Source organism: Sorex araneus, chromosome 4 (genome assembly GCF_027595985.1).
Source record: "Sorex araneus isolate mSorAra2 chromosome 4, mSorAra2.pri, whole genome shotgun sequence".
NCBI lineage: Eukaryota > Metazoa > Chordata > Mammalia > Eulipotyphla > Soricidae > Sorex > Sorex araneus.
This window is the reverse complement of record NC_073305.1, coordinates 84,275,197-84,299,111: the sequence shown is the minus strand read 5'-3', so window position 1 is coordinate 84,299,111 and position 23,915 is coordinate 84,275,197. Positions and strand designations below refer to the sequence as shown.

The following is a 23,915-nucleotide window of genomic DNA, read 5'->3' as shown; positions in this document are numbered from 1 at the left end:
TTTGGTCTCTGGTCTTTGTAGGTTGACTTCACAGCTCTAAATCAAAGTTCAGTTAATTTCTATTTTCCTATCAAGGGCAAGGTTGATCACTCTATAACATTCTCTTGTCAGATTACTTATAAGTTTGGAAGTCACAGTTCCTTTAAGAAAACCAAGATTTGGGGCTGGAGCTATAGCACAGCGGGTAGGGCATTTGCCTTGCATGAGGCCAACCCAGGTTCGATTCCCAGCATCCCATATGGTCCCCTGAGCATTGCCAGGGGTAATTCCTGAGTGCAGAGCCAGAAATAAACCCTGTGCATCGCTGGGTGTGACCCAAGAAGCAAAAGAAAAAAAAACAAAAAACAAAAAAAACAAGATTTGTACTATGATTTTCCACTCTGAACCCGAGGCCCAAGTGGCACACATGTTTCAACAAAGACCTCAATCTCTTTGGCTTCCTTTTCAGGGATGGCTTTGCTTCCGGCAATAGTGTTTCTGACTGCTGTGCTGCTCCCATTTTTACCTGCAGAAGCCAAGGTAAGGTGAAGGTGGAAAATCTTTCCAGAGCTCTGCATTCAATGTTATGTAGGGTGGCAAAGGATTTTGTGAGGGGAAGGAACAACAATATGTTACTGATCATAAAACAATCATTGGTAACTCAGCATTTAATGCAACTATCTAGGTTAAGGTTGAGTATCAGCACAATAGCTGTTCTCTGTGGCTATTGAACCCATTATATGTCTTGTCCAATGTAGAAGTACTTTTAGTATAAAATTTGAATCACATTTCAAGATTGAATACACAAATTAAAGGTAAAGGGCTTTATTTTTTGTACAGAACGTGATATTTTGTTTAGTTTGTTCAAATGTTAGATCCTTAAAGCTGTTTTGTAGAAATTGACTCAAGTTGGGCAGCTTAGAACAATAAAGTTCTTCTCTTACCTTTCTGAAAGCAAGGAACCTAAATAACAAAGTATCATTAGGGCCACAGTCCTGGAGGATCTAGGAAGGAATTATTTCCATCTCTCCACTATTTCCATCTCTTCAGAAATTCTTAATTTTTTGTGGTTTAAGGTGGCATCACCTCAATCTGATCCCATGCTCACTGACTTTCCTCCTTCTGTGTCTGTGTATTCCTTTTTTCCAGATAAGGTTATTTTCTGGGAAATAGGACATAGATATATATATAGTTGGGAACAACCACTCATTACAAACAAAATATGTTTAAATTGATATTACATTTTTCTTTTAAATAGTACAAACACTAAACCAATAAAACATTAAAATTATCATGTTTGAATTTTATTTGCAATGAACATACTAGTCTATGAGCATAAAAAAGCTAATGTAGGGAGAGATGGTACAAGGGTAAGAGAGATGGTACAATCTGGTCTCCCCGAGTCATGCCAACAGTAATTCCTGAGCACAGAGTCAGGTGTAAGCCCTGAGCACTGCTTGGAGTGGCCCAAAAAGAAACAAAAACCCTAAAAGCAAGCAAAAGCTATTGTAGTTCTTCTACCCAAGATCATTTCAGATTTCACTTATTTGGTTCACTTTTATGTGATCCCAATAAATAATTATTAGTGTTTTCACACAATTTTAAATTAGTGCATCTCTTCATGTTACATTTATTTTAATTATTATTATACTAAAAAAATGTATACCTGTTTTGCATATTTGAAAACTTCTCTACAGGCCTAGGGGCTAGAGAAATAATACAGCAGGTAGGGCATTTGCCTTGCACGTGGCCTACCCCAGTTCAGTCCCGAAAGCTGCCAGGAATAATCCCTGCTCATTGCCAGGTGTGGCCAAAAAAATAAGATAAAATAAACTAAGATAAATAAATGTCTTTTTTTTAAAAAAAGTTAGCTTTGTTGCCTTGAATGAACTTATTTATATATACAACTTTGAGAAGCATGAAAAAATAACTCCAAAAAATTTTCCCTTTTAGGATGATCCATCTTTTTCTTCTTTGTTAACTTCTCAATCCAGTATTCAAAAGGAGATTGTAAACAAACACAATGAATTTAGGAAATCAGTCCGGCCGCCTGCTAGCAACATGCTAAAGATGGTAAGAGGCAGAAAAATAAGGAGCGGGTGTGTACCGGTCAGAGTAAGAGCAGCATGCCAGGAGCTGGCATCTCTGGAACATTGACTCATAAATGTCTGTCTTTATTTTGCTTTGAACTATATTATGGGAAGCGTATATAAATTTTAGTATATCTTCATAGTGGTTCAATAAACTGTTAAATTTAGAGGGCTATTACAGAAAAGGCAGAATCAAAAGCAAAATCCCCAGGGATTTTGAGAGAATCCAGGGGTAAGGTGCTTACCTTGCATGATGTCAACCCCAGGTTCCATCCCCAGCATGGCAGAAGTGACGCTTAATTAAGCACAGAGCTTAATTATATATAAACTGACTTTTGTTGTTGCTGTTCTTGGTCACTATATTTCTAAAAATAGATTTGTTCGAGCAGGCACCAGTAATGTCTCTCATTGTGAGACTTATTGTTACTGTTTTTGGCATATTCAATACGCCACGGGTAGCTTGCCAGGCTCTGCCGGGCAGGCGAGATCTCTCGGTAGCTTGCCGGGCTCTCTGAGGGGGCGGAGGAATCAAACACAGGTTGACCGCGTGAAAGGCGAACACCTTACTGCTGTGCTAAGAATTTTTCTATATATAGAATCTTTTAAAAATCCCTTGTGGCAGGTGTTGGAACGAATTATGAACAACTTTGCAATTGTGTATCACAGTGATTCTATAAAAAGGAAAAAAAGAAATTCCTTGATGTAAAGATAATTGCCCTTAGGATCAGTGTCCATATAGGGCTCAGCCTCTGAAAGTTTTCTATTATCTCCCTTATTAATTACGATGAATTGCACATGAATTTGAAATATTCTGTCAGTTCCTTTCTACTCAAATTTAAAATTCTTCAGTTGTTGGTCAGTATTTAGAGTGCCACTATAAGTAAAATTCATAGATGTGGCTGCTCTGTTATCTTATATAGATATGATATTAAATATTCCTCTTGTTAAGCACCTTACCAGTAAATTCTGCTCATATAGAAATTCATAGGGAAGCAAATAAAAGACATCACATTTCAAGAAAGATTTTAATAACGGTGGCAAATCATACTCTCCAGAAGTTTCATTTCATTTTATTCTCTGGGGCTGGTCCTGTGGTGCTGTGGGCTGTTTGCACATCAGTTCTTGGGGGTTACTCTCGGGGGACCATGCAAAGCCCGGGATCAGAATCAAACCATAGTTTCCCTCATGTAAAGCATGTGCACCAACACTTTGAGCTATTTCCCCAGTCCAACAGAAGCTTTAAAGTTGTGCGAGTCAGTCTAATAATCAGATGATAAAGCAGATGCTTTCTTGGAGTTGTCTTTCACTTTTGTTTTTTTTGCTTTAACATTTAGGAATGGAGCAGAGAAGTAACATTAAATGCCCAAAAGTGGGCAAACAAATGCACTTTAGAACACAGTAGCCCAGAGGAACGAAAAACAAGTATGTAGATTTAACATATTTGGGGGAAGGGAATGAATAGTAAAATAATTTTGAACAGATAACATAGGAGGGAAAAATCTGGTATGTCCCATTAGTGATACCTAGTGAATAACATTGCTTATGCTCTTTATAAAATCAAGCTACCTGTATCTAAAGAGATCATTATAAGTAGCATTTTGTGTTTGTTGATTTACAAAAATAATATTTCAAGCAATATCTTATTTCTCCTTCTCAACAAGTTCATTAGTACATAGGTCCTACATCTTTCTCCCACCACAAACAAATTAGAGGAAAAAAATGGTACGTTGGAGAAACAGCTAATCCAGGAACACAATCTGAATTAATGTTATATGTTGGAAAGGAAATCATACTTTCTAACTTCATTTCAAGCTTTTGATAGTTAGTTTATGAACTGTGCATCTACAAAGCATAGGATAAAATAGAAGCTAACAGGGTATTTATGAATAGTAATTAAAAAATGACAGAACAAGGGCAACAAGAGAGATATTACAGCTGATGAGGCACTGACCTTGTACACAACTGACCATGCTTCAATCCCCAAGAACCCCATATGGTCACCCTAGTCATCCAGGAGTGACTCCTGTCTGCCCTGAGCTTAGCTACAAGAAAAGTGCAGGAAATAAAATGGGGGAGATATTGTGGCAATGATGGAAGAAAGGAGGCACTGGAGGAGGGAAAGATGCTGGATTATGTTACCCATGGAACCCGACCATTAACAGTATTATAAACCATGGTGCCTAAAATCTGAAAAACAAAAAAAACAAAAACATTGAATCCATAAAGGTTAACAAAAATGTAAGATGTCACTTGAACTATAATTAGAAAAATAAATAAATAAGTAAAAATAAAATCTGTTTTTACAAAAGAAATTTTATGCTCATTGATTAGTACCTCCATACTTTCCCTCCCTGCTTCTCATACTCAGAGTCTATCAATGTTATTATTTTTCATAAATGTCATATAAAGGAAATTATGCAATAAACAGTACTTGTCCTCCTTTGGTTTACTTTATTTAACATAATTTCTTAAATTCCATTCACATTGTCAAATGTTGCAGAATTTCTTTCCATTGTAGAATTCCCTTCCTTTTTATGGATGACTAATACTCTATTGTGTCTACTACATTTTGTTTTTTCATGAAACATCAATGAACACTGAAGTTGTTTCCCCTATCTTGGTTATTGGGAATAGTGCTGCAACAAAAATAGGGACTGTCTTCAAGGTCTCCTGGAGATCATCATAAGATTTATTTCAATTATGTTGAATATTCAGATATTATATTGATGGATCATATTATAGTTCTACTTTTACATTTCTGAGAAGATTCCACACTATTTTCCATAGCAGCTAAACCAGTTGGTATTGTTGCCTAGGGTGTAGAAAGGTTCCAATTCTTCACATCTTTACCATCCATTTGCCTCTTTTAGAATTTTATTTTTGTATCATAATATGGGAAACTAACACCCAAGCACAGTAGAGACAGGGCCAGGAAGATTGCTCCATGGTTGGAAGCCTGCCTCATGAGCTGGAGGAGAGGGTTAGAGTAGGGATCCCTAAGTCAATGATGATTGGAGGGATCGCTCGGGGTCGGAGATCTGTGCTGAAAGTAGATAAAGGACCAAACATAATGGCCTCTCATTATTTGTATTGCAAACCATAATGCCCATAAGTAGAGAGAGAATAAGAGGGAAACTGTCTGCCATAGGGGCAGAAGGAGGGTTAGGATAGGGGGAGGGATACTGGAGACATTGGTGGTGAATGTGCACTGGTGGAGGGATAGGTGTTCGATCGTTGTATGACTGAAACTCAAGCATAAAAGCTTTATGTGTTGCTCACAGTGATTCGTTTAAAAAAAAAAAAAAAGGTTTGAGATGAGCTCTCATTGTGGTTTTGATTTCTTTTTTCCTGATAATTTGGGTAGTGATCTCGAGCACATATGTTGGCCATTTGTATGTCTTCAATGTGAAAAAAAGAATCCTTAGTTCTTCAGGCCGCCCCAGAAAATTGAATCTTTTTTTTTAAATTAAAAGAAATATAGAGATATGTGAGAGAAGGGAGAAGAGAGACAAAGAGCCAAAGGCAGAGAGAGGAAGAGAGACAGATGGAGATATGTGTTTGAGAGACCATAAGCTAGAAAAAGCAAGAGAGCAAACACGCCTCAAATGACTTTTGTGAGAAAGTTATGTACAATTCCTCCACCAGTCTTGTCAGGGAGTTCTCTGCATACATAAGAGATAATCTGGTTAAGTAGTCACAGGGAAAGTCACCATTGCTTGCTTGCTAATGGTCCTCTCAACCTCATTAGGATTTCCAGATTCTTCCGTAATTTCTCCTTTTCTTAGGGGTCCACTCTTTGTATGGGACCTTGGATTTCTGCATGGGGTGGTGCCTCATTTTCCTAGTTTCAAAAGAGCTCAGGATTTGCATCTCAAAGGGATGTTGTTTCCATGTCTTTGGGCTACTTACCAAGAAAATTCTAATCTTTGGCTATTCTAACCAATTTATTCCCAGCCCAGGGAAATGTTAGAAGCTAGATTTTTTTAAAAAATTATTATTAAATTTGTTTTTTTATTGTTGATGCTGATGTGTTACTCTGTGCTGACATAGGGCAATGGACGGTATGGCAGCCACTAGCCTAAATCTCTGTTCTCAGTAGCCCAAAACAATTAGATCATGTTAGATTTTGTTAGCATTTCAAGGCAGGCAAATTTAATGCCATCGAGAAGTTTTTGGAAAGTGTGTGGCCTTGAATGCTCAGACCAATTCTTCCCTCAGTCAGAGAGCAGACCACAGAGGTTTTTGTCTGGGAGAGGAACTATGGCTTCTGCAAATCCTAACCACTATCTTTGTTGTCCCTCAAGGAATTAGATAGAGATAATTCATGATAGAACCCTAATGAGACAATTCATAGGAAACTTATGAGACTAGCAAGAGGAGTTACAGCTCTTGGAGCATGCCAGGAATAGCACAGTCATCCTGTTGTTCATGGATTTGCTCGAGCAGGTAACAGTAATGTCTCCATTGTGAGACTTGTTACTGTATTTGGCATATCAAAAACGCCATGGGTAGGTAGCTTGCCAGGGTCTATGGTGCGAGCAGAATACTCTCGGTAGCTTGCCGGGCTCTCTGATAGGGATGGAGGAATCGAAGCAGGGTCGGCTGAGTGCAACGCAAACATCCTACCCACTGTGATATATGTGAGGAGTAGCTGGAATAATAGAACACCAATGAACTCTGCTTTCCCAAGAGAAAAGCTGAAAGCAGGATTTTTTTTCCTTTGTTTCTTTTGTCCTAAACTTAGAGGAGCCATGGCATTTTCCACTTCAGTACATCTCTCTCTTCTCTTGTTCTCCTTATGTTATCCATGGAACCCTACCATTAACAGTATAATAAACCATGGTGCCGAAAATTTGAAAAACAAATGTATGCAATTACAGTGAGCCAAACCCAGCCGCCTCCAAGAAGGGACTCCCTTCATTCATTTTTTTTTACTCTGGCTTTTATTATTATTATTATTATTATTATTATTATTATTATTATTGAATCACCATGTGGAAAGTTACAAAACTTTCAGGCTTAAGTCTCAGTTCACAATGCTCGAACACCCATAACTTCACCTTCATTCTTATCAGGCCTTTGTGAATTGTCTCCAAAGATCATCCAGCCTTCATGCCTTTGGAGCTGGTAAAAGGGCTGGCAGAAGAGTTAACTTTTGGGCTGAAGCGATAGCACAGTGGTAGGGTGTTTGTTTTGCACACGGCCGACCCAGGTAAAATTCCCAGCATCCCATATGGTCCCCCAAGCACCGCCAGGAGTAATTCCTGTGTGCATGATCCAGGAGTAACCCCTGTGCATCGCCGGGTGTGACCCCAAACAAAAAGCAAAAAAAAAAAAGAATGTCAACTTCTGTTCAAGGGCTGGCAGGAGAGTTAACTTCTCTTCAGATCACGTCTTTATTGGTTTTTCTGACTTCCTAAAACCCATTGCCAAAATGGATTCTCCTTTGCTGCCAGCCTGATTCCTACCTCACTGGCAAAGTGTGTCCCTACAGACTTTAGAAAGTCCAGTTCCTATGTACCAGGTATGATAACCTTTCCATTTCTGTTTGGATTTTCTCACAGAGATAATTTGGTTATGAGTTATTACTGAATCAGTGTATTGGTTGTGAGATCACCATGTTAGTCAAAGTGGTATGTATCAGAAGAAGGGTAAATACCCCCAAAGATCTTACTCTTGTAGAGAGTTTAATAAAAACAATGATCAATGAAAACAAACCCTTAGATACTGCTAACAGAACTGAAACTATCAAACTGGGAGTGGGGGTGGGCAATTATTCGCACTCTGGAGGCAGGTATGGTATAGTAGCACTGTATGCCTAAAACATTCATAATCTATAGAGATTATGATCATCAATCACTTGTTTCACTTGTAACACTTGTCATCCCATTGTTCATCGATTTGCTCGAGGGGGCACCAATAACATCTCCATTCATCTCTGTCGAGTGCTAGTTTAGCCCAATGGTGTCTGCTCGCTCCAGGAACACAAAGACCCTCAAACCATTCATTCAAGGTCTTGACAAAGAAGTCTCACCATCTCATAGGTGGGCAGCCAAGCATTCTTTTGACATCCTGTGGAATCCAGTCGGTGACAGCTCTAGTCTAGCGGTCGTCTGTAAATCACATTATGTCCAGCCCATCTGATTTTCGACACCTTGGCAAATGAGACAATGTCCCTGATTTTGATTGACGACAGAGATTGGAACTCCGTCAATATCATCAATATATATTTTAAAAGGTTTTAATCTCCTCTATAGTTAGATATAGATCTATCTCTATATCTTTGGTCATCGCATGCTTCATTACTTTCCTCACAAATTATCTGTTCCTTCTTAGGTACAAAATGTGGTGAGAATCTCTATATGGCAAGTGACCCTACCCCCTGGTCAGCTGCAATCCAAAACTGGTACGATGAAAGTCAGAATTTTGAATATGGTGTAGGGGCAAAAAGTAGTGGTGTAGCAGTTGGACATTATACTCAGGTAAGGGGGAAAACTGAAAATATTTTTGCCATATTATGTAGAAAGGGAAAATTTCTCAAATTATGAACAAATCCATTGTTTCATTTAGTACATGCTGATTAAGTATAAGATAGTTTAGCAAAATCACTTGCAAAATTCTTGGTAGAAAAGTACATGCTATGCATTCCCAACATTATAAATATGTAGCACTGCACTGTAGCACTGTCGTCCTGTTGTTCTTTGATTTGCTCAAGTGGGCACCAGTAACATCTCCATTGTGAGACTTATTACTGTTTTTGGCATATCAAATATGCCATGGGTAGCTTGCCAGGCTCTGCCATGGGTGTGGGATACTCTCAGTAGCTTGTCAGGCTCTCTGAAAGGGATGGAGGAATTGAACCCAGGTTGGCCACATGCAATGAAAGTGCCCTACCCACTGTGATATTGCTTTAGTCCTAGAAATATGTAGTCATTACAAATGAGAATTTATTTTATTTTAAAAGTAAGTGACTTTATTTAAATAATCTATTTAAGTATTCCCTAGGTCACATAGCTAAAATATGTAATACTAATGTTTTTTAATTTTTATATTTGCTATACTACCCTTTCTTTAATGTTTTCTCCTATTCTTCCTTAAAACTTGATAGGTTGTCTGGTACTCATCTTACCGTGTTGGATGTGGAGTTGCCTATTGTCCTAATCAAGAGAACCTAAAATATTTTTATGTTTGCCAATACTGTCCTGCGTGAGTATATACTTGATATTTTAATGTCAAAACTTCCATCATAATTATTATTTGCTAATGAGCAGTGAAAAGCATGTTTCAATAAAAAGAAGAGATATAACTTTGAAACTACATTTTAAAAGTAAGATAGTTTAATAGAAACCAAGTTCTCAGTTCAAAGTATAACATTTGAAACATTCCCTTATATATAGTACTATGTTTTTCTTATTGTGTTTCCCTCTGATCCTAGGCTATTTCATATGCATATAGAGTATAAATATCTTAAATTCTATATCATAACATTTGAAACTTAAAGAAAGTAAATAAATTTAACTTTTAAGCAAGAGATAGAAGTGGAGTAACAAGTAGGGATTCCATATTGAGATTTTGGCCCTCAATTTGAAAAGGTTTTTGCTTACCTTGAAAAGTCACTATCATTATTACCATTAAAAATGATTCAACCATTCATAAATGATTTATCTATTCATTCTTTGGTTCTCAAAGTGTTCTTAAGAGTTCCATATTTTAAGAGTCCAGGAAAAGATAAGACCTTAAGTTCTTGCTTCCAGAATTTTTTACAAAACTTTATAATGTAACATCTCTTGAGATCTTGAATTATAGCAACAGTTTCTTTCACAGAGCAATGCAGTTAAAGTTATTTCAATAAATCTATGGCTGTGTTAAAGACCTAATTTTCAATACATCTGTTTGAAATTCCTGCCAAAACTAATCCTCCTATAAGAATTATTTTAGGATATAGATAGCACGTGTATATTTGTATGTTTGAGGATTATAACCTCCAAAGTCCTCTTCCTGCTAGCATTTATTAGGATTTAATAGAATCAAAAGGCCTAGTAATCTACACTCACCAACTAGCTATGGGAGGGGGACATATAGGACAAAGCATCAAATGGGACATTTGGAATGAATAATAAGGAAAAACAAGGTGAGAACTTCCAGGACCCTTTTATATCTTTTTCATGATTTTTCTAAAGACATACACACATATACCTCTGTTCTGTATAGGAGGATGAAATTCCAATGCTTCTTCTCACATCTTTGGCTGACAGAACACTATTGAGATTTTGTCTATTTTCAAATGAATTAGATGACTATTAAGATATTAAGTATCAGGGGCTGGAGCGATAGCACAACGGATAGGGCGTTTGCCTTGCACACGGTCAACCTGGGTTCGATTCCCAGCATCCCATATGGTCCCCTGAGCACCTCCAAGAGTAATTTCTGAGTGCAGAGCCAGGAGTAACCCCTGTGCATTGCCAGGTGTGACCCCCCCAAAAAAAGATATTAAGTGTCAGTGAATTCACTGTAGGGTGACTGCACCCTGGATATTGGTATTTATCAAAAAATTTTAAATTAACATTTCTTTTTAGTAAACCTAAAAATTTCATAGACATGATGGAGAGATAGCACCAGGGATAAGGTGTTTGCCTTGCACATGGCCAACCCTGGTTAAATCCCCACATTTTTATTGCATAGGGTTCCCTGAGCATTGCCAGGCGTAATCTCTGAGTAAGAATAAGCCTTAAGCAAAGACACAGATGGACCAAAAACCAAATAAAAAGAAACAGTAAATGAAAAAATTCCCTTACACACCCTCTGAAACTCACAAAGTTTCTCTAACCTATTCATTACACAAATGTAAACATCATTAAATACTATGCTAATTCCATTTTAAAGTGAAAAAGTTTATAAATATTGTTTCTTTACTTTCCCTAACATATAGATGACAGTGGTATTTTACCACATTTCAAATAAACAAAATGATAGTACCATTGAATATTATTTTCCGACTCCTTTAGGGTCTTCTCCTGTCTCTTGAGAGGATATGTAGAACAGATCCCTAACCAGTACCTTGGCTACACAGATTTACACAGAATTTGGCTAATTCTACTAGGAAATGAAAATGGGTTACAGCATTACAATACACTCAGAAATTTAGATTCTAACTGTTCCGAACCTACTTTCTCAGTTTACCAATTAATAGTCAAAGCTATAGGTCCATGTATGAGTAATGCTCAATTATTACACACTGGTAACTATAATTTTTATTGTTTCACATTGGGAATTACAATTTTTCGGTTTGTTAGAGTGAAAGATTTAATAGCTGTGTACATTTGTTTAATGGTGCTGCCCTTGGAATAAAACCAGACGATGTGAAAAATATTTGACATTACATATTTGAAATTGCAGTGGGAATAACGTAATGAAAAAGAACACCCCTTACCTCAGTGGAACACCTTGTGCCAGTTGCCCTAATAACTGTGACAAAGGACTGTGCAGTAAGTTTGAAGTATTTATCTTGCTATTATACAGCATTGATCATTTAGTTTCTTTTTATTAAGAAACTTCCCAAAGTAGAGGCCAAAAATATAGGCTGAATACATGCTTTGCGTGTAGGCAGTCTGGGCTCGGTATCTGGCACTACATGGTCCCCCAAGGACTATTGGGAATTTTAGAAACAGGACTGGAGTGATAGCACTGCAGGTAGGACATTTTCCTTGTACACTGCCCACCGGATTCGATTCCTCTGTCCGTCTTGGAGAGCCTGGCAAACTACCGAGAGTATCCCACCCACTCGGCAGAGCCTGGCAAGCTACCCATGGCATATTTGATATGCCAAAAACAGTAACAACAATTCTCACAATGGAGACGTTACTGGTGCCCACTTGAGTAAATCAATGAACAACGGGACGACAGCGCTATGACAGTGCTACAGTGCTATGTATTTAAAATTAAAAAGTGGTTAATTTTCTCTTCTCACAGGGTAAACTACACTTGTCTAAACTGTCTTCTAACACCCTTCTTCATATGGAATATATAGACTGCTTTATACTGAGTAAAATTATAATGAAATAATTAATCTGTTTTGTTTCAGCCAATAGTTGTGAACATGAAGATCTTCTTAGTAACTGTGATTCCTTGAAGTCAACAGCTGGCTGTGAACATGAAATGCTCAAGCTAAAGTGCAAAGCTACCTGCCTATGTGAAGACAAAATTTACTGAAATGAGCAACATGCATTGCACATGGAGATCTCCTTAGTAACTTTGATTCCTTGAAGACAGTAGCTGGCTATGAGCATCAATTTTGACAAGAAGTGTGAAGCTACTTACCTATGTGAAAACAAAATTGACGGACCAACATACATTAAGCAGGACTAAGAGGAGAGGGCTGCAGAATAGATGCATTTCAGAGGTGAAATTATAGGACCATTGTTAAGAGATTTGATTCCAAACACTAATTTGTCTTTCTCTCATGGATATCTACAGAAATCTCTTTCATGCAGTGATTTATAAAGGTAGCACAGTCAGTGTTAACTTTGAGTTTTAATAAAAATATCTAGTACTTTAAACTTCGTGAATTGAATTAAGTTGAAGGTTTTGAAAGTTGTGTAGCCATTAAGTCACTAAACCTTTGCATCAAGATGAAGAAAATATGATTCCTGAAAAAATATATGCTAAAGAAAATGATAAAGACTTTAATCCTTTTGACATTCTTAGTGAAGTATATTTACCTCTTCATAAAGAATAAATTCAAAGACTAACATCTACCTTTGTCTTATGGTCTCTTCTTTAGGTGAAATTAGTTAGCTTTCAAAATAACCTACTTTAAAACTGCATTATGTAATTATTATTTATATTCATACTTAACCTTAGTTAGACTATTCACATAAATATAGGGAGCTAAAAAAATTAAGTTCTTTTTTTAATTTGACATTTTTGCTTTTAGACATTTCATCTCTTTCTTATAGTTTGATTGATAACTTTCTGGTGAAAAAACTACTGTACATAATATCAAAAGCAATTTTTAACATTATAAATCAGTAAATTGAACTTGATAAATGTCAGTAAGATTCTGTTCTTGAAAATGCTGTTAAGAACTCAAATGCCCGGGTATTTCTCTTTTTTTTCTTTCTCTCTCAACCCTTCCCTCCTGGGCACAGCATAGCGATCACCGCTTTTTAAGCACAAAATGGAGGCACCAGCCCAGCTGCTGGGGGACTTTTGGAAGATCCCAGGGGGCGATGGGGGAGTACCGGCTCCATCCTCTGCCAATTCTTAAGCCCAGCGGACCCACGTGCACGTCCTTTCCGCTGCTGCTGCCGCTCGAGCAAGATCGCGGAGCCCGAATGAACTACTTTGGACACCAGCAGCCCACTGAAATACCTCCAGACTGTGAACTGAGAGTTTACCCCATGCTGCGACAGCGGGGAAGGATTTCTCTCTCTAGGCTTTTTCATATTATGACCACCACAAAAGGGGAGTAAAAGCTTGCAGTGATGTAATTTCTGGCAGAATTTTCCGTGGACTTCATACAGAAATCCAAAACTGTGGCCGTGCCACCTAATATCTCCTAATTGTCAGCAACATGAAATTGTTCCTTTTTAGCAGGTCAGACTTTGGGGGAGAAATCCAAACAAGAATAGTGAGTCTTTTGTTGAAATAATGAAGGTAATCAAAGTAGCAACCATCTCTCTAGACTGTAAACTAAGCCATAACCCCACTCGAGCCGAGGAGAAGAAATATCCTTCTTTCTCGGATCTCTTCCTTTCTCAGAAAGAAATGCGGCATGGTGTCAGCCATATTATGATGCCTATCAAGCAGGCATGAACTTGGTGGCAAAGGAACAGGATAAAAGGAAAAAAAATTATTATGTACTTGGAACAGCGGGACACTTGGGCAGTCTCAAGCCGGGGCCGATACCAGGGCACACTACACCAAAATTCCACCCGGGTAGCCACACTTTTGTGTGGTCACCTAGCTGCTGATATACCAGAATCCTGAAACTAACTAGACTACTTTTGGTCCCAGAAACTGCTTGCAGACATGCTGCTAGACTGTCAACTAAGTCCCACACGGCTGAGGATGGGAAATAACCTTCTTTCTGGTTTTTTTTTTCCCTTTGTTGGGCGACGTGGTGTCAGTCATATTATGAGGAATACTAAGCAGGCATGAAATCGGTGGCACAGGAAGGAGGGGAAAAAATGTTATGTACTTGGAACAGTGGGACTTAATATCTCTTCATTCTCAGCAATGGAAAACTAATTATCAAATGCTTCCTTGGCAGTAGGACTGTCTTTTTTTTGGGGGGAAACCAACAAAAATAGTGAGTTTTGTGTTGAAACATGGAATGTAATCAAGGTAAAGAGAAAACGAAGTGAAATCTATCACTTACGTGGGTGGGAGTTTGGGGATGGTAGGGGACAGGAGGTATACTGGGGTTGTTGGTGGTGGAATATGGGTACTGGTGAAGGGAAGGGTGTTTGAGTATTATATAACTGAGACATAACCCTGAGAACTTTGTAACCTTCCACATAGTTATTCAATAAAATAAATTTAAAAAAAGAACCCAACTGCCCCAACTGCCCAAGAATAGACAACTATATAAAGAAACTATGGTACATCTACACAATGGAATACTACACAGCTGTTAGTAAAAACGTAGTCATGAAATTTACTTATAAATGCACCGACATGATGAGTGAAGTGGTCCAAAGGAGGAAACGTAGAGAATGACCGCACTCATTTGTGGGATTAAAAAACAGAAAGCAGTATGAGACCCTCTGCGCCTAAAGACTTTGATTCCAGAGACCTAACACATTCAGGCATCCAGTGCAGCTTCTTGTAGCAATGCACTGGGACTGTGAACTGGGCTACAACTCCGTACTGCCCGGGGGTGGATCTTTCCCCCCCCCTGTCTTCTTGCACGGAAACTGGTGGCAGCAGCAGCATCCACATGGCAGGAGCCATCTTCTAAGACTCCTAACCCAGAGGTATATGATTTTTACACTTGGGGCTCCTAGGGAACCATGGGAAGTGGGTGTAACCGGCACACCCTCGGCCCAGATAAATTTGGAGCTGCTGAGAGTGAAACGGACCCTCTGCGCCTAAAGACTTTGATTCCAGAGACTTCTTACAGCAATGCACTGGGACTATGAGCTGGGCTATGCAATTTCTGGCAGAATTTTCCCTGGCTTTTATACAGAAATCCAAAACATCTATAATTGCCAGCAATGTAAAACGGTTCCTTTTTAACAGGTCTGACTTGGGGGGAAACTCCAAATAATAACAGTGAGTGTTTGTTGAAATATTGAAGGTTATTAAAGTAGCAGCCACTTCTCTGGACTGTGAACTAAGCAACAGCCCCACGCTGGCCGAGAAGAGGAAATATCCCTCTTTCCCAGTTGTTTCCCATTTTCAGGGAGAAACTCGGCATGGCGTCCACCATACTATGAGGCATGGGAAGGGGGATGAGGGGGGAAAAAAAAGGAAAAGGAAAAAGGAAAAAAAAAGTTATGTACTTGGAGCAGTGGGGCTACATATCTCTTCATTCTCAGCAATGGAAAACTATCAAATGCTTCCTTGGTAGTAGGGTTGTCTTTCTTGGCAGGAAACTCCAAGAACAATAGTGAGTTTTGTGTTGAAATATGGAACGTAATCAAGGTAAAGAGAAAATGAAGTGAAATTCATCAGTTATACAGTTGGGGATGGGGGGCATGGGCCGGGGGTATACTGGGGTTTTTGGTGGTGGAATATGGGCCCTGGTGAAGGGATGGGTGTTTGAATATTGTATAACTGAGACATAAACCTGAGAACTTTGTAACTTTCCACATGGTGATTCAATAAAAATTTTTTAAAAAGCAGTATGAGATTACTAATATTCAAAGCCAGGAATAAAACGGGCCAGAAGGACTGATCAATGGTTGGAAACATGCCACAAGTATGTGGGAAGTAAAGGGCAATTAAGATAAAGAAGAGACCAGTACGACAATAATAGAAATGATCACTCTGGGCAAGAACTGAGTGTTGAAAGTAGGTAAAGGGATATCCATGATAACCTTTTCACTATTTGTATTGCAAACCATAATGCCAATAAAAGGAGAGAGAGATAGAGACAGAGACAGAGAGACAGAAAGAACAAAACTGCCTGCCACAAAGACAGGCTGGTGGGGGGGGGGGCGTGGAGCTTTTCATCCTGCTCCCTGGGGTCATTGGTAGTGAGTGGGTTCATCGGTAGTAGAAAATGTACAATGGTGAAACGGGTGTTGGAACATTATATGACTGAAATCCAATCTTGAACATATTTGTAACTATCTCACTAATTGAATTTTAAAAAGGAGAAAAAATATTTAAATGGCATCTTTCACAAATATTAATAAAATGTGATTATTCAGTTATATATAGATGTTTATTAAATATATTTACATAAAATAAATGTTAGTCAGTTAACATTAGACTGGAGCAATAACACAGCAGGTAGGGTGTTTGCCTTACATGCAGATAACCCGAGTTTGATTCCTCCATCCCTCTCAAAGAGACTGACAAGCTACAGAGAGTATCCCGCCTGCACGGCAGAGCCTGGTAAGCTACCCGTGGCATATTCAATATGCCAAAAACGGTAACAACAAGTCTCACAATGAAGACATTACTGGTGCCCACTCGAGCAAATCGATGAACAACAGGATGACAGTGCTGACAGTGCAACAGTGCTACATAAAATAAATAATATATTTTATGTGTTAATTTATGAAATTTAATAAATTTTAATAATGGCTTGTAGTACAAACAGTGAATCAATAGTTACAATTCTAAAATAATCAATATAAAATGGTGTTTAGTAGCTAAAAAATGTTAAGAGAATAAAAAGACAAGTTACAAACTACAAAAAGTTACTTATAAAGAATCTTCATAAGATGGGGGCTGGAGTGATAGCACAGTGGGTAGGGCATCTGCCTTGCACGCGGCCGACCCGGGTTCAAATCCCAGCATCCCATATGGTCCCCTGAGTACCGCCAGGGGTGATTCCTGAGTGCATGAGCCAGGAGTGACCCCTGTGCATTGCGGGGTGTGACCCAAAAAGCAAAAAAAAAATAAAAAGAATCTTCATAAGAAAAGGACTATTTCATGAGTATGTAATGACTCTCAAAAGTCAATAAAATAACTCATTAAATTACCGAAAGTCTGGAAGAGATGCTTCACCAAATAATATATACAAATGGAAAATAATGATATAAAACAATGATTATCATTAGTAACTTTAGAAATACAAATTAAATCCACTGTGAGATGCCACTTCCCAAGAACAAGAATTCAAAACAAAAGGACTGAATACACAAAATGTAACAGAACTGGATTGGTGATAGTCTTTGTGAAATACATATTGGAATAATTTCTTTAGATGACATTTGCAAATCCTATACAAATTCTTCATGTATATATATGCATATATTCACATCATTTTATGTGTTGTGGTAAAGTGCAAAGGGGAACCACAGGGCGGAAGCAGTCAGTGGAGTGAGTGTCCAAGGATGTTTGGACTGGTGAAGTCTGAACACGCTCCTCACAGCAGATTTGGCAAGCTAGTTACCTGGGGATGGGGTCAGGAAGGTTGTGGAGAGGGTGGTTCCAAATCACCTTAGTTTGGAGCTCTCTGTTGCAAATAAAAGTCTAGGAAAAAGACTTTGAACTCTGGTGATATTAACAATCTTACTGGTGTTTTATTCTTGTTGAAAGTGGGGAGAGAGGGAGGGAGGAGAGTGAGGAGTGGGAGGGGGTGGCTCTAACCTAACCTTTCGGTTTGAGCTGGTATCTGAACTTTAGAACCTTGCTTCAGCAAAATAGCTTCTTTCCAGATCATATATTGTTTCTCCAAATACTTACTTTATGACCTTCTGAAATAACTGCTATAGTCCCCCTAACTTAATATCTACTTTATATATACTCAAATTAAAAAATACATATATAAGGATGTGACTCAGTGGTAAAGCAACATGCTTTACATTAATGAGACCAGGGTTTTATTCCTGGCATTGCAAAATAAAGTAAAAATTATTTATTAAAAAAATTTTATATGAGGGGCTGGAGCGATAGTATAGCGGGTATGGTGTTTGTCTTACTCGAAGCCAACCCAGGTTCAATTCCCAGCATCCCATATGGTTCCCCCTAGCACTGGCAGGAGTAATTTCTGAGTACAAAGTCAAAAGTAACCTCTGTGCAACATAGGGTGTGACCCCCCCAAAAAAAGAGAAAAATATATATTTGTATATGAATGGGGGCTGGAGTGATAGCACAGCTGGTAGGACATTTGCCGTGCATGCAGCCAACAAGGGTTTGATTCCCAGAATCCCATATGGCCCCCCGAGCACTGCCATGAGTGATTACTGAGTGCAGAGCCAGGAGTAACCCCTGAGTATTGCCAGGTGTGACCCCCAGAAGCCAAAACCACAACAAAAACAAAAAATTATATATGGTCATCTATAGCAAGTAATAACCAACTCCTAGGGAAAAATGCAAATGTTTATTCACATATAATGATACATAAATTTATGGCATACCAGTAGTGGTTGTCATTGAGAACAAAATAATAGATATATAAGAATCAACAAAGGATGTGAAAGATTTATACATTGAAAACTGGCATTATAGAAAAAAATATGTGAAGACCATGGAGTGGAAAAATGTCCCATATTTATGGATTGGAAGGATTAACATTGTTCTAAAAATATCACCCTAAATAAAGCATTAATGCTGATTTAAGGAAATCCCTATTAACATTCTGATGCTATTCTGCAAGGACTTAAAACAAATTCTTCTAAGATTTGTATGGAATCAAAATTTTCAAAGCTATTCTGAGAAAAAAATTGATAGGAAGGATTGCATTTTCTATAAAGCTATAGTAATCAAAACCGTGAAGCTGCAATAAAGGAAGACTCTCAAACTAAAGAATAGAACTGAGAGCCTAGACATAAATTCTCATGTGTATGTGTTGTCTATTCTAAAGAAGCAAGATGCATAAAGTGGAGCCGTGGAAAGACTTTTCAACAAAAGTGTTAGAAAAACTCAACAGTTATACAACAAGGTGGGGGGGAAATGGAAGAAACAATCTGTACCTCACACCATATAGAAAAAGTTAACTCAAAGTGTATTAAAGACCTGGAGATTATACCAGAATTCATTAAATACATTGAGGAAAACAAAAGCATCACTCTCCAGGATATGAACCTCTGAGATGTCTTCAACCGTTTCATTTCATGGTCAAGAACATTGTATCTAAGACAAAAAATAATAAAAGAAACTATATAAAACTGAAACTTTTTGCATGACAAAAGATACCCTATTGAATGTGGAAATATCTGTATACCAAAACTCAAAATATATAAAACGCTCACAAAAGTTCAGCAAGAGAAAGAAGTTGTGGTATAGATAGAATGTCACGTAGTAGAATATTAATCAACTAAAAAAAATGGATGTGTCATGCTAAGTATCAGATTAATTAAAAATTAAAAGTATGTTTGTTATCATGTTAAGTACACTTAAAACATGTTAAGAAATGTAGCATGTTGGGGCTGGAACAATAGCACAGCAGGCAGGGTGTTTGCCTTGCAAGGGGCCGACCCTAGTTCGATTCCCAGCATCCCATATGGTCTCCTGAGCACCGCCAGGAGTAATTCTTGAAAGCAAAGCCAGGAGTAACCCCTGAGCATCGCCAGGTGTGATCCAAAAAGCAAAAAAAAAAAAAAAAATGTAGCATGTTAAGAAAAATATAAGAAAAGATGAAATCTTATAGTTCATTGTAACTTGGATGAAAGTGATGAGTATTGTGTTAAGTAATTCACAGACAGGACAAATACAAGATAGCCTCACTCACTTGATGCTCTAAGAGAAACAAAACAAGGGAATATTTAGTATAAAACAATAGTTTGATATGGTGCCTCAGGCAGATCAAGCTGTACTTGTGGGGCAAGTGCATCAGCAGCCTGATGGTGCCTTCAGGCTTCCTAATACCCCAAAATTGTTGCTGTGCCACTGGCCAGACAATTTGGGACCAAGTTTCTCAAGAAATTAAATAGCCAAAAGCTAGGTATGTGGGAGCCATGCCCACAAACCACCTCTGGCTCAGCTATACAAGCTCATTTATCAGCTACTTCAGAGACCCATAATTAAATCTCTAAAGAGATCAAATGCCGAAGTTAATCTCGGACCCACACAAGGCTGAACAGATGAGGGTAAACTGGGGGTGGGGGGTTGGCCTGTGCCCACCCAAGCAGAGTCCCCGGGAGCCACTTGCTTCTACAGCCCAAAATTGCCGCCATACCCCCAGCCTGACTCCACCATCTCAGGATGGACCTCACTGAGATATTAACCTGTTCAAAGTTTGAATATGAAGGTTTTGCAACTGAAATCTCCCAGCTTTCTTGGATTTGGGGTGTGCTACCTACCCCCACTTCCCAATACTAATAGCAGTGGCACCCCCACATATCAATTCCAGCACCACCATGTAAGTTCTCCCACTGATCTTGCTTCAGAGACCAATAAATCTCAAGAGAGGAAGAAAAAGAATAAACGCTTGACCTTTGGTTACAAAGCATATTACCTTGCAATAGGGAGAGAGAACGGGGGTGTAATGGGGTGGGGTACTAGGGAGACTAACCCGAGTAACATAAGACATTACTTCTCTCTTCCAGTGATGGAGGATCTTGGGTGATAAAAAAGATACAGTACTCTTGCATATCAAAAACATAAAGATTAACACTACTGCAAACATGTTACCTAAGCTACAATAATAATAAAACATGGGCCTTATATATAGCAAACCCCAGTTAAATCCCCAGCATCCTATATTGTCCCCCGAGCACTGCCAGGAGTAATTCCAGAATTCAGAGCCAGGATTAACCCCTGAGTATCACCAGGTATGGCTCCAAAAGAACAAAAATACAATAAAGTAAAAATAAAACAAAAAATAATTTAAAATATAAGAACAATAATAATTTAGTTTTATAGTTATCAAAGAAGATCTATGTCAAGTTAGTTTAATTTTTAAAAAGAACAGAGAATCCACAAATATAACATGATGAGTGAAAATAGATAATAAAATAGAAGGGAAAGAGTGAAAGAGGAAGAGCAAAAGAAAGAGAAGCTTTAAAGCCTCTATGCAAATACATCTGGAAACAAGAATTTGCTAAAGGAATAGAGTCTACAAATAATAATCCTGTTATAGGGGTTGGAGCCATAGCACAGTAGGTTGGGCATTTGCCTTGCACGTGGTCAACCCGGGTTCAATTCCCAGCATCCCCTATGGTCCCCTGAGCATCACCAGGAGAAATTCCTGAGTGCAGAGCCAGGACCAACTCCTGTGCAGCACTGGGTATGATCTTTAAAAAAAAAATCAAATCATCATCATCATCATCATCATCATCATCATCATCATCATCATCATCACCATCCTGACATAGATTAAACCAGCCAATTTGTTTTTGTTTTTGTTTTTTTATTAGTGAATCACCGTGAGGGTGAGATACAGTTACAGACTTACAACCTTTCATGTTTGTGTTTCAGTCATACAATAATGGAGTACCCATGCCTCCACCAGAGCTCATTCTCCACCACCAATGGTCCCAACATTCCTCCCATCACCCCCACCCCATCCCTTCAACCCCACCCCACCTCTGTGGCAGGGCATTCCCTTTTGCTCACTCTCTCCTTTTGGGTGTTGTGGTTTGCCATAGAGGTATTAAGTGGCCATCATGTTCAGTCTACAGTCTACTTTCACCCTGCATCTCCCATCGTGAACGGGCCCTCCTAGCACCCTTTACTTAGTGGTCCCTTCTGTATTTGAGCTGCCTTTTCCCCCTTCATGTGAGGCCTGCTTCTTTCTATATTTGAAAAATCTATCAAGGAAATATTATCTCTCAAAAAACATGTCTATGCATATTCTGTTAAATAAACAACAGACCAGAGCAATAGTACAGTGGAGAAGGTGCTTATCTTGCATAGTACAGACCCAGATTTGACAGACCTGGGTTCTTCGCTGCATATGGTTTCCCAAACCAGCCAGCAGTGATCCCTGAGAGCAGAGCCAGGAGTAAGGCCTGGGTACCATAAGTACCATAAGTAAGTGAACCCTGTGGCCCCAACACCAAAATATAAATAAAAGTCATTCAGAGTAAACATTAAAATGATTACCAAACAAGATTTTCAAACTTACAGTGAAAGTAAAGAAAATTAAAGCTACACTGACATAGCATTTTCCACCTCTAAGATGCAAAGATAGATAAATATTACTACATTTTCACAGCGGTGCATTTAATGATGCCTACCAAAATACACACGAGTTTTAACAATTGTTTAAGTTTGCTTTTTGGGTCACACCCAGCAATGCTCATGGGTTACTTCTAGCTCTTCACCTGGTGGTGGTCTCAAGACCAGATGGGATTATGGAGATTGAACCTGAATTGGCGGGCCATGTGCAAGGCAAGCACCCTTGGAGTTATCTTTAAATCACTCATAGGAATTTTATAATGTCCTTCAAGCAATATAAAACTATACATTTACAAATTACTTTTTGAAATGCCATTCACAATTGCAGGGTGTTGAAAGTGAACTATTGTATAAAAAGCTGGCTGAATAAACTATGGTGCATATGTACAGTTCATGTAGTATCTTTTTAAAAGAATGAGAAGGATCTTTAATGAGTTGTTATGGAGTGAGTTCCAAGATAACATGTTAAAGCCAAAAAGTAAAGTGAAAGGTGTTTTTTTTTAAAATTACATTCTACCTTTTGTGTAAAGAATTGCAAATTCAAAACTGCACATGAGTACACATATATGTCAAATGCACATATAGCCTAGGAGTCAATGGGAAATGAATGAGCTGGATTATACACAGAAATTGGGTCAGAGTGGACTAGATAGGATGGGAAGGGAGAAAAAGGCTTGAAAAAAATCGCTATATTGGGGAGAATAAATTCACCACTGTTCCTTTTTGATATTCAGAGAATATTTGTTGTGTTGCTTCTAAACACCTTTTCTAGTGTCCTATTTTGGTGTTATTATTGCTTTCAAATTACAGATACGCTTTGGAGTCTCCTCGCAGGTATGGAATATCAGAGGCTTAACGGACATTCATTTTAGAGATGACATTTTAGAGAGAAACAAAATTCTTAATGTTTGACTTAAATAATGAAAGTTCCAAGTATAACGTTTTCTAGTTCTGGCACCTGACTCTAATTTCAGTAATTACTCACTAAAACTATGCTTAGATACAACTGATTTTTTGAGGGGATTACACCCGGTGATGCACAGGGGTTACTCCTGGGTCTGCACTCAGGAATTACTCCTGGAGGTGCTTAGGAGACCATATGGGGATGCTGGGAATCGAACCTGGGTCAGCTGCATGCAAAGCAAATGTGCTATTGCTGTGCTATTGCTCCAGACCCAAAATAACTAATTCTTAATTATACACTACACATAATTGCAAACTTCATTGTTTATTTATTAAATATCAATCCTTTAAAAGATCATCAGGATTTTCTTGACATCTGCTTGATAATATCTGTATTCATTAATAAATTTGCTGTGCATCTACCTAGAACTCTGTTGGTATCTCACGCCCCAAATTCCACTTGACATTAACTATCAGGTGATCATTTAATGAATTTGTGAAAACTTATCTGAATGAATAAAAGCAATCAGAATAGTTTTGAAGAGTAGTTCGAGACAAACATTGGAACTTTAAATTTTTATTTAAGGACTTTTTTGATAAATTTAAGAATACACTGCCAAAGAAATTGTACTATTGTGTTTCCTGTTACAATTGTTTGTGAAAGAAAAAAAGATAATACTTGTCTTCTCCACCTCTTTTATA

The 23,915-nt window shown here is 38.2% G+C and overlaps 1 protein-coding gene across 1 annotated transcript; it reads left to right on the top strand.

Moving 5' to 3' along the window:
• The first annotated feature begins 450 nt into the window (after positions 1–450).
• On the top strand, positions 451–12,278 carry LOC101555366 (cysteine-rich secretory protein 2). Its single transcript, XM_004605848.1, has 7 exons — positions 451–519; positions 1,933–2,052; positions 3,404–3,491; positions 8,406–8,551; positions 9,178–9,275; positions 11,466–11,554; positions 12,151–12,278. The coding sequence occupies exons 1-7, from the start codon at positions 451–453 to the stop codon at positions 12,276–12,278; spliced, it is 738 nt and encodes a 245-aa protein (XP_004605905.1).
• The last annotated feature ends 11,637 nt before the right edge of the window (positions 12,279–23,915 follow it).